Here is a 12,327-nt window from a genome sequence, read left to right on the forward strand (position 1 = left end):
TTGCCACAACATTCACTGAGCTCGTACTTTTTCAAGTTATGTAATAAAAATGAGATTTGGTATTTTCCCAATGATGATGCAAGGGTAGGACATAAGGTTACATGTCTGTAACCCCAGCATTCAGAAGGCTAAGGCAGGAGAATGCTTAATTCAAGTCCAGCATGATAAATACAACTGAGTTCCAAGTCACCCTGGGCAGAAAGGTGAGCTCCACACTGGTAGACAGAAAGACCCACCTCAACATAAAAGATACAATTATGAGCACAATGGGCAGTAACAGCTCCCTCAGCCCTCATCTGGACACAACCCAATACTATCAAGAAAATCTAGAACATGGAGATTTCTTTCTGACAAAAAAATCCAGTGCACGGTCACTTAATCCAAATTCTTTCTTGAGATTTCTCTCAATTTAGATATAATTCAGTAAGTCTGGCTTCTAAGTTAATAGTAAAAAAAAAAAAATCAAAATAAGGGGAAAGACAGGAGTTACAGCAAGGAAATATATATATATATTTTTATATATATATATATATATATATGAATGAATGAGGTGGCAAAAATGAGGCAAAATTTATAGAAAAATAAAAACCTCCAAAAACAAAAAATAGACTGTATTCTCTCTAAGCTTATTTGTGTGTGTAATAGGGACTGTACATACATTATACGTGTGTGTGTGTGTGTGTGTGTGTGTGTGTGTGTGTGTGTGTGTGAGAGAGAGAGAGAGAGAGAGAGAGAGAGAGAGAGAGAGAGAGAGACTCAATAAGATTTTTAAAGGCAGGGAAAAGAGAGAGACAGACAGACAGACAGACAGACAGACAGACACACTACTTCAATAAGATTTTTAAAGGCAGGAAAGTGATCCAAGAATTAAAACCTGAGCCTCAAAGCCACTGACAACAGTTTTTTTCAAAACTACTCAAATGTAGACATCTAATTAGAGCTGACACTAAACAACTCATCATTAAAAGACAATGAAGCAGCAGCAGCAGCAAGCAGTGGTTTCATGAAGTGGACAATGGAAATCCCCATCTGTCACACAGCTTTCTGAATATGTCACTTTGGACAGTGATGTAAGCAAAGATAAAAGCAAACCTTATTCACTGCATTTGTCTGAGCATAAATGACCTTATGCCTCATTAAGATCAACAGATATTATAAGACTAAAAATGAAAGACTATGCAATGTGATTTTTACACTATTCATCTATAATATATTGAAAACATCTCTTTCTGACTAAATCCTCACTAAATCTGATGCCTCAAAAGTAATCCCTAAGGTCTGGGTATGTAGCTAACTAGTTCAATGCTTGCCTAGTAGATTCAAGGCCCTGAGTTTGACCCTCTAGCATTTGAAAAACAAGGGAAAGGGGAAAGGAAAGGGAAGGGGGAGGGGGAGGGGGAGGGGAAGGGAGAGGGAGGAGGGGAGGGAGGAGGGGGGAGGGAGGGAGGGAAGGAGGAGGGAAGGAAAGGGAAGGAAGGAAAGGAAGGGAAAAGGAAGGGAAGGGAAGGAAGGAAGGGAAGGAAGGGAAAGGAAGGAAAGGAAAAGGGGATGGGAAGGACAGAAAGGGACAGGGTAAGAAAGGAAGGGGACTGTGAAGAACCAGGTAAAGCTGTGCAGGCTTCAGTCAGATACATATAAAGTAAAAATCGCGTTTTTGCTCATCACTTTCTCTCTTTCTTCTTTTCCTTTCTTTCTTGGTTCCTTTTTCTTCACCAAATCCTATATTTCAAATTCAACAAATGTGAAATACCCATGTCACAAACATTACCAACTCACAGAATGTACAGAACGCACTCAAACACCACTGAACTCACTTGTTCACATTAGGAATCCATGTGATCAAGCAAACAAACACCTCCTCTATCAATATCACCCATCTACATTAGACTGAGTAAGTAGATCTCTGAAAAATACACCTTTATAGCTTCTGTTGTTTGTACATTCCTACAACAGTTAAATGCCTCTTCCCCACCCTCAAAAAGCCTTTCCCAACAATGATTAATCACTCACTTTGCCTGTTCTACAAATAGAAAGCTGCTACGTATACCATTGTTCACACAAAACATTAGCCTATAGGGAAGTTGTGACCTCATGTCTTACAATAAAATAGTTGTGAGGCGTTGTTAGTTATTTTGAAATAGTAACAACTCCCATGAAAGGAAAATTTCTCACAGACAATGCACATGCAAATATGGGTGTGACTGGTTTTAAGAGGCTACCCAATTGTGTTTTAAATTTGTCCGGAGAGTTTGCTATTGAAAGGATTTACCAAAAATGTTATCTGAATCAAGGCTGTCCTTTATCATTTTATGCCTGAAACTGTCCTTAAAGGCATCTCACATTTCCTCACACATTTCAGATGTGCGCCTTGAGCACCATCCCGCAGGGTGTCAGCAGCAATGTCAAAAGCTACTGCCGTAAGAACTGGGCAGCCAAGCAGAGCCAGCAGCCAGTCTGGACTAAGTCTGAGGAAAGCTGAAGTTGGATTAGACAGCTTTTGCAGTCCTGCCCACACCTTATTGTGTACTTTAATGACCGACATTAGACTATTGTACATTCCTGGCTAGTCCTTCTGATTAAGCCAACAGTAACAGAATCTAAAAGCAGAAAATCAAGACTGCACTTCCGCTGATATAAGCACATAGAATGGTTTCAGAAAAAGCGTGCCTGCAAATACAATGTAAAAAATGATCTTAAAGAGAAAAGACAAGCACAACTCTGTGTGAACAAATATACCATGAATAAAACCTCAACCATGAACTCACCTGATACAAAAAAAAAAAAAAAAAAAAAAAAAACCCTAATTCTACAAGGCTTCTAGGATAAACACAAAATAGAGCTGCAGGTTATATACTGTGAATATTTGTTGATACATTATATACCTAAATATTTTTGCCTTATCCAACATATTTTTTGTTTCAGTTTTTTAAAGAACTCTGAAAATTAAATACTGTGTGTAGTAAGCCTGCTTCACAACAGTGTCAATTAGCAACTCTGAAGCTATTTTCTGAGCAGCCTGGCTTTCAAGCACTGAATAAATAAGCAGTGATGAACAGACTTCTCAATGTTAGCAAAAGAAAATGAAAAGGTAAACAAATATAATAGAGGTGTACTACTCTGTAGTAAACAGATCCAAAACTCAAAAGTACCAGAATGATCTTGAACCTTTACCAGAAATGTAATAGTATGTATTAATGTAATAATGTAATAATCTTGAACCTTTACTAAGAATGTAACAGTATGTGTATACAATTTGTATGCTGTGTAGGCTAATTTTCTCTGGGTATATGTATACATATAATGTGAGACCTTCTGGGCATCAACATAAACAATGGTAGCAATGTATTTATTAAATAATTCAGAAACTAAGAGTCATGGTCTGCACAAATACAAGTCAATAATTGGGTAAAAAGTAAAGTTTGTGATCTCAGCTTATCAGGTAATAAATATGTAAGGAACAAGGGACAGAGAAAAATCAGTACATGATAAATCTACTAGGTAAAAATTGATTAAAGATCCTTTCCTGGAGGCACATGCCCGAAATCCTAGAATGTGAGAAGCCAAACAAAGACTTCAAGCTCAAGGACAATGTAAGCTAAGAAGCCGTACCATGTCACAAAAAAAAAAAAAAAGAAAAGAAAAGTTAAAAGAATAACATGTTTGCATCATTTCAAAAATCTAGCTATAACATACTTTTTAGTTACCAAGAGAACATTACTTTCCTGGAGAAACTCAACAGACATCATCTAATTAAGTAAATAGATCCAACTGGAACCAATTACAGGAACTGACTCCTGACCTAACACAAGAACATAAGATTTCTTTCCTTTTTCACAGGTGTGCACTCAATATGCATACCACTATCTAATCAAAAAATAATGACCCAAGCTGAGAATATTTTTAAAAATTACCTTTGTGCCTAGAAATTATTAAGAGTAAGACCTAAAGGAGAAATATTCCTGATTTTAAAGAGACTAAACCTATGTAATAAAACATTGTCCCAATTAGATCCTGAATCAAAAAGACATTAAAAATACTCTATAGTTGATATTTTACTCTTTCTATACATAAAATATATATTTTTAAAGTTAATAACTTGTCCAAAGTCATACTGTTAGGGAAAAATACTCTAGAAGCCAGCTCTGCCTGCCTTTACAATCTCAATAAAAAATATTCACATGCACTGAATTCAGTTAAAATTGGGCATTGCCTAGTATTATTTAGTAGAAATACTTAAATGGATCCCCCAGTTGTATCAAAGATTGGACACTCCAAGTTATCATAGGAAACATTTCCCCTGTATAGGACCTTATTCTCACAGTATTATCAAACTATGAGTGGAAGGACACTGGAGGTATATGGTGAATGAGAATTACAATACATGCTGTTTTAATTTGTAAACACTGATACATGCTGCCACAGATCCAGGCCCAAGCTCCCACACTTAGGGCGTGCTCACATACCTTTTCCTAGATGTGTGTTTATGCTCATGTATCTGGCTGTTCCAGTAAGGCTTTTGTGTTCTCTGTATGGTATATGTTTCTTTGTCTCTGGATCAATATATTCCTTTGCCAAACCAAAATCTATGATGTGAATGACTTGCTGGGCTTTGTTTCCTGGCCGTCCTATTAAGAAGTTCTCAGGCTTCACATCTCTGTATATCAAGTTCTTTGAATGGACATACTCCATGCGAGAAATCTTAGTGGGAAAAGAAAAAATAATTTTTACTTTAGATTTTCACTAACAAACAAAATTATGATAAAACCAAGACAGAACTCTCACAATAAAAATAACATAATGAAGAAAACAATTAGAAATTGTTTCAAGCCTTTAAAGTTAACATGGTGGCCAGTATTTTTCCTCAACGAACATACACCCATATATGACTTTAGTCTTTGCTGTTACAGTCACAGATAAATAAAAGTGTTTGAATTTTAGGAATGCATTTCCTATCAGTAAGTCAAACTCAATCACCATTTTCAGAGGATGCTAGATTACAAAGGTGAAAATCTTTAAGGCCTAAAACTCAAAACTAAAAACACACTCAAAGTTAAGATTATTCTTCCTCAGTTCAACAATCAGGTATTTTTTATAATTAAAAAAAAAAGCTCAAGAATGTACTTTTACCTTTAAAAATTAGCATAAAAAATTAATATCATTTAGTACTTTTTTCAAAATGGAACCCCCCAAGTATTAAACACTTTAAATTCTTGAAAAATGGAAATTTTTGAATTTCAATTATAATAAAGTACAATTATACCAACCATTTTTCAGATTCTCAAATGTTTACCATACAAAATAGCTAAAGAGAACATTAGATGTAAGGTAACTATTCCATGTGACAATCTTGGCTACCAATGTCATGTCAGCATATGGTGCGTTGGCCATTCTAGTCTGTTTATTAACAAGCTGTGGCTCACTTCCATAAGCTTAGTTAACAATATCTTATTAGCATTTTCAAGGTCACAAAAAATTGTAAGGTAGTTTTTAATAGTTGTATGTTACTTTATAACTATTCATAACTTATCCCATTCACCCTGTTAGCTCTACCCCATAGGGTATTTCTCATTATTTTACAATTTATCTATTGCTATACATAAGATTATAAGCACTCTATTTCCAATATAAATCTGTAGAAGTAGAGTTAATAGTGAATAAAAACAACTTCAAACTTTTGCAATATACTTATAGTAGCATTTATGTCCAACTGTCTAAAATTATCTCAACTGTTTTCTCATAGGTTCCCCGAAATCAATTCTGAAGTATACATCTCTCATTCATTTGTTTCTTCTTTTATTGGGTCATTAATGTCGACTTCCAAGAAGAGTAAGAACTCTGAGATTTCAAAGTTTTCATCTTATACAAGAAAAGAGTATTAGAAAAACCTTAACCTTGAAATGAGCATTCTGTCCTTAAAGCAATTAAAATATTAATCTTACATTCCATGCAAACCAGAAAGACACTGTAAAAAGCAAGAGTAATTTCTATCACATAGGTCCACGTGGAAAAGTCAAAAAATCTTTAATGGAACTTTAACTTAAATGTATGAAAACTTTAACAGATGTTACAGGTAACGACATCTGTAATGCCAGATGAGGCAAGAGGATAAGAAGACCAGGCTACCGACATAGGGAGTTAGAGACCAACCCTGGTTATAGGAGACTCTGGAGAGGGGGGATGGAGGGGAGGGGAAGGGACCAGACAGACAAACAGACACACTCATGAGGACTGGAACAAGAGAGGGAAGAGGAAGTTAGAGATCTGAAGGAGAGAACATTTAAGCAAAAAAGGAACTAAGCAGCTGTCAAAAAGCAACTTCCAGCAGTTCACTTACCAGCTGTAAGCTATCATGAGAACAGTTTTAAGAAAAATGTTTCTATCTGGAGGTCAAAACAAATCTTCCAAACTAGGTCCCAGCAGTTCCAGCACCATAGCGTTGTATTTACCACAAGGGCCAAAATAGTAAACTTGAGGTATACCATCTAGGAAAAAAGAAAAACAGTAAATTTATTTTTCCAGGAATACACTAGACATTTATGATTGATCCACACCCTGACAGCTACATGGCTGAAGCTGTGTCACTGAGCATCATATACAGAGTCCTTTACTATCTCTACGACCTCATCTGCTGAGCTTTAGCCTCATTTCTATAGACTACAGAAAAGCTTAGACAATAATAGAAAAGATCCTACTTTTACTGAACAAGGTAGTCACTGTCGTCTTTAGAACTCCATGCTTGGCACAAATCAACACAAATACCTTCTCTTAGGTGTGGGAAAATTCATAAGATTTCATTCACCCTTTTACTTAAAGGAATGTGTGTGGGGAGATATAACACATACACGCACGCACATGCACACATACAATGTATGTACAGTCCCTATCAGCAGATATTAAGTCAGTCAAAAGGCAGACTGTGTGTCTAGATGGGTCTAACCTTATCTCATCATATTTAAAAAGTAGCTCAAGAAGTCAAAGGGAGCGAGAGCTTGTCAGGTAGCCTTCAAGAAACAAGCTCCAGGGATGGGGATTTAGCTCAGTGGTAGAGCGCTTGCCTAGCAAACGCAAGGCCCTGGGTTCAGTCTTCAGCTCCAAAAAAAAAAAAAAAAGAAAGAAACAAGCTCCAGGATATGAAGAGATCCACATGCTAGGTGGAAAGTCTCTAAGAAGTGAAGGCCTCAATCCTATACTCAACAGAAACTGAAGTTGCAAAAGGGGGCGGCGGTGGGGGACCAGTGAGGAGAAAAGGATGCTAGGCTTCAACAGACTCTCACTCTGAGTTTAGCACTGCTACTCTCAACAGCAGCTGAGTTCTGAGCTACACTGGGAAATAATGTTTCATGTTTTAACACACAACAATTCATTACAAAGTTACATAAAATAACAAATCTCCAATAAATACCTATGTATCAAGTGGCATATAAAAAGCAAGTAAGATACCATAACTGAAGAATTTGGCCAGAAATGCAAAGTTGGGGGTTAACATTACAAAACCCACCAAATGTAATTCAAAACAATAACAGAATGGGGGAAAGCCATTTTATGATACAAAGAAAGCATCTAACACGACTCCCAGTAGGAGCTGAGGCATGAGCCGGAAGTCCAATACAGCACAGCAAGTCCAATACACGATCAACTGCAAGCTAGCACCACACTTAATGGTGAAGGCTGAGGTCCACTTTGAACTCTTGGAACAAAGAATACAAATGAATTCCCCCACGCTAAAGTTCCAAGTTACCAAATAATCAGACTTGTTTATCTGACCTGTCAAGAAACCAGAAAAAGTTTTCTAGCTGGCTAGTTTCAATCAGCTTGATGTTAAGTTCCTTCTGCTTAATCCTTACTCAAAATGATGTAATATAATTTGACATTATCATCAGCCATTTATCTACTGTTTGTCTCCCCTCTACTACCTAATGAGGGAAGTAACTCTGAAATGCCCATCTGTTTCATGTTCCTTGTTTCCAGGGGGTGGAGGCCCGCACAGGAAGGGGTGTGTTTGTATGTCTGTCTGTCTGTTTGATTTTGCCTTTCTCTGTGTATAAAACCATTCTCTTGTGCTTAGTTCACCAAAATACTTAATTCTATTCTATGGAAATAAGTGTTACAGATCTGTAATACTGGCGCTCTATGAAGCTGGGACAGGAAAACCACAGCCTTAGCTAGGCTGTTTACAGTAAGACACTAATGCAATCTTTTGTTTTGGTTGGGTTTTCACATTCTCATTGTCTGGCCTTGGTTGACTTCCAACTCAGAGATCCATCCGCCTCTGCCTCCTGAGTGCTGGAATTAAAGGCATGTGCCACCATACCTGGGGAGGAAAACTGGGCATGGATGAATTGTGTTTAGTATTCCTAAGGGCCTGGTTTTGATCTCAAGTGGGCTAAAACAAGGTCTATTCTAAGCTGGGATGGTGACTTACATGCCACCTATAACTCCAGCACTGAGGAAGAATAAGCAGGAGGATCTGGAGTTCAAGATCATCCTCCAACACACAGTGAATTTTGAGGCTGACATGAACTATAGGACCTATGTCAAAAAAACAAACAAAAAGGAAAAAATAAAGCCAAGTAAACTCTGTAAAGTGCTGAAGCCCTGTCCTTTGACAAGTATAACAAATAAAGCATTCTTGAGAATGCACAGAGAGACTCAAGACAAAAGGACAAAAGAGTTATCAAGGGCTCCCCCAACCAAAAACAATAAATATTTAAGCAAGAAGTAATTACAATTTTGTAAAATGTGTAGCTGACTAACAATTTTATAATGCTTAAAAACTTTTCTGATGAAATTTTGGTGATACTATTGTGATGCAAGTTGGACAGTGAAATATGTCAATATCTGAAATATATGCATATCAATAAAACAGTATCTTCCAAGATATCAAGAGATGCAGAATCACACATGGATTTTGAGCATACTCAGGGTGGAAGCTTCTAACTTTACATTGCAACTTAACTTTAAGGAACTACCATTTTCATACTTTGGTATAGTGCCTGGTTTGAATGTAAAATGCCCTCCTCCATACACACACTGAGCTCGTGTATTTGAACTCTTGCCCCCTAGTCAGTGGTACAGCTTTAGGAAGGTCCTTCCTAAAGCAGCAGAAGCTTTGGGATTCACAGATGGGATGTAGCATAGTGGGGTCAGGTTTTAGGGCTGTATCATTTTCTGGTCTGTTTCCTCTGCAATGAGAAAAATAACTAATATACTATCAAAAGGGTATTCATCATTTAAAAGCCAAATTAACTCAAAGCTGTTCCAATTTGAGGTCTGAAAAGAACAGTAGCCTGTAAACAACACCAGTCTGTGAGACCATTTCAAGGAATAATCACTATTAAAATTACTTAATAAATCCATGAGGGTGTTATTTACCTTTTTCACTCTGATGTTCTAACAAGTTAATAGTAAATTTTCCTGGACACATGCTATTACAGCGAAGGGAAGCTATGAGAAGCCGGCTGTTTTCTATTAAACTGGATATTTAAAACATTTCCAAAACACTTAAAGCAAGAATAGCGTTCTCATTCATTTATATTGAAAAGGAAAGTTCAATTTGATTTTTTAAAATGTTTTGAGTATTAATGCAAAGGACAACTTGGGAACTTTTTAATATTTAATATTTACTTGAATTTCTTGTTGCTCCAATCCACAACAAAAGGTTTCTGAGATCCTAAAAAAAATCTTAAAGGCATAAAAGACCCTCAGCAGGAAATGTCTGAGATGTGCTGCCTACATGTACGTCCTCTTATCCCAGCAACACAATGTGTAAGAGTGAGAAGGGAGACAGGAGGCTTCTTAAACAACTTCTGCTGATTATTTTGGGAGCAGGTCTCGTATGTTGTCCAGGATGAGATCAAACTCGTGGTTCTCCTGCCTCAAACTTCTGAGTGGCAGAATTATAGGCATGGTTAGCATACCTGAATCTTGTTTGTGATTGTGAAAAACATGATCAGGAAACCGAATTTTGGATATCAATGATGTTTACAGTACTTATACAACCAAAATTCCTCTCAAAAAGTATAATTAAAATCCCAAATATTACAGAATCCTCCCATTCATTTCAAAACAGAGCTAAATAATGTAAAAGATGGTGTGAATACAAGTATCAATAACCAAATGGAAACAATGTTTCCAATATGAATATTGAAAATATTGAAAGTTATGGATTAGTAACATGATAGAATATAAAGGCCTCTTTTTAGAGAGGAGCCAACTATGGCAAGAAATTCACTGCAAAGCAGGAACATTAAACTGGAGTGCCACTAGGCATTCAATGCAAAAGAGAGCATTCCATGACTACATATGTAAATTTCATGAACTCATTGTTTTTAATAGCTGAGTAGTACTCCGTTGTGTAGAAATACAACATTTTCTGTATCCATTCCTTTGTTGTGGGACATATGGGTTCTTTCCAGCTTCTGGCTATTATAAATAAGGCTGCTATGAACATAGTGGAGCATGTGTCCTTGTTATATGTTGGAGCATCTTTTGGGTATATGCTGGGTCCTCAGGTAGAAACTATTTCCAATTTTCTGAGGAACTACAGGCTGATTTCCAGAATGGTTGTGCCAGTCTGCAATCCCACCAACAATGGAAGAGGGTTCCTTTTTCTCCACATCAGGTCAGCATCTTCTGTCACCTGAGATTTTGATCTTAGCCATTCTGACTGGTGTGAGGTGGAATCTCAGGGTTGTTTTGATTTGCATTTCCCTGATGACTGAGGATTTTGAACATTTCTTTAGGTACTTCTCAGCCATTTGAGATTCCTCAGTTGAGAAGTCTCTGTTTAGCTCTGTACCCCATTTTTTAATAGGGTTATTTGTCCCTCTGGAGTTTAACATTTTGAGTTCTTTGTATATTTTGAATATTAGCCCTCTGTTAGCTGTAGGATTAAAAGGGGGTGGGGGTGTCGCCGTTTACAGATCAGGTATGGGAAGATACAAAAGAGAAGTCCAGAGGGTCAGAAAAATGAATATGTAGCAATAGGGGGTAGGGAACTCGGGGAGGTCACAAGAAAGTCCCAGACACCAGGGAAGCAAGAGGTTCCCAGGACCAAACAGGAATGACATTAGTAGAAATACCCAACAAAGTAGAGACTACCTCCAGTAGATAGACGTTGCCCCCAGTTGAGGGATGGGACAAAATTTTTAACCCAGAATTGTTCCTGTTTAAAGGAAACACAGGGACAAAAATAGAACAGAGGAAATGCCATCTAGAGACCACCACCTAGGGATCCATCCTATCTACAGACACCTAATCTAGACACTACTGCTGATGCCAAGAAGCACTTGATGACAGGAACCTGGTATAACTGTCCTCTGAGAGGCTCTGCCAGGACCTAATACAGATGCAGATACCACAGCCAACCATCAGACTGAGCCCAGGGACCACAGTGTAAGAGCTAGGGGAAGGACTGAGGAGCTGAAGGAGATTACAACCCCATAGGAAGAACAACACTATCAACTAACCAGAATCCCCAACCCCCAGGTTCCCAGGGACTAAACCAACCAACCAAAAAGTATACATGGAAGGACCCATGGCTTCAGCTGCATATATAGCAAAGGATGGCCTTATCTGGCATCAATGGGAGGAGAGGCCCTTGGTCCTGTGGAGGCTTGATGCCTCCGAGAAGTGGGATGCTTAAGTGGTAAGGCAGGAGTGGGTGGGTGTGGAGGAGCACCCTCATAGAGGCAAAGGGGAAGGAGGATAGAATGGGGGATTGCAGAGGGAAGACTGGGAAGGGGGACAACATATGAAATGTAAATAAATAAAATTACCAATAAGAAATACAGATATAAAAATAATAGCCTTCTTAAGTAACAGTAATGGTAAGCTAAAACAACTAGGAAGTGGCCAGTAGAAAGAGGAAGAATATGCTCAATAACATTAAATAGGGTATGAATAAATGCCTTAACAAAGACCATAAAAAAACAAAGAACTGAATGGAATAATGAAAACAATTCAAGACATAGCAGTAGAATTTGACAAGGAAAGAGAATCACTAAACAAAACCCAAACTGATGTAAAATTGGAAATGAAAAACTCAGGAAGAGAGAGAGTCATATGCTGAAGACAAAAAAAAAAAAAATGGATAGCTCGGTCAAAGAAAATAAAAAAAAAAAGCTAAATCTAAAAAAAAAAAAAAAAGAGAGAGAGAGAAAGAGACAGAGACAGAGAGACAGAGACAGACAGACTCAGGGACAAAACAGCCAGGAAATCTGGGACACTATGAAAAAGCAAAATCTATAATAGTAGGTATAAAGGGAGAGGGAACAAAACCAGGTTAAAGGCACAGGAAATATCTTTAATAAAATTATAGAGGAAAAT

General features: G+C 37.4%; 1 protein-coding gene across 1 annotated transcript in view; it reads right to left on the reverse strand.

Annotated features, from left to right (window-relative positions):
* Positions 1-12,327, reverse strand: part of Csnk1g3 (casein kinase 1 gamma 3) — an 86,904-nt gene that overhangs the window by 34,455 nt on the left and 40,122 nt on the right. Inside the window, 2 exon segments of the mRNA XM_032886156.1 lie at positions 4,464-4,698; positions 6,331-6,482. Coding sequence (XP_032742047.1) covers positions 4,464-4,698; positions 6,331-6,482 — 387 coding nt within the window.

This window comes from Rattus rattus, chromosome 15 (assembly GCF_011064425.1).
Source record: "Rattus rattus isolate New Zealand chromosome 15, Rrattus_CSIRO_v1, whole genome shotgun sequence".
NCBI lineage: Eukaryota > Metazoa > Chordata > Mammalia > Rodentia > Muridae > Rattus > Rattus rattus.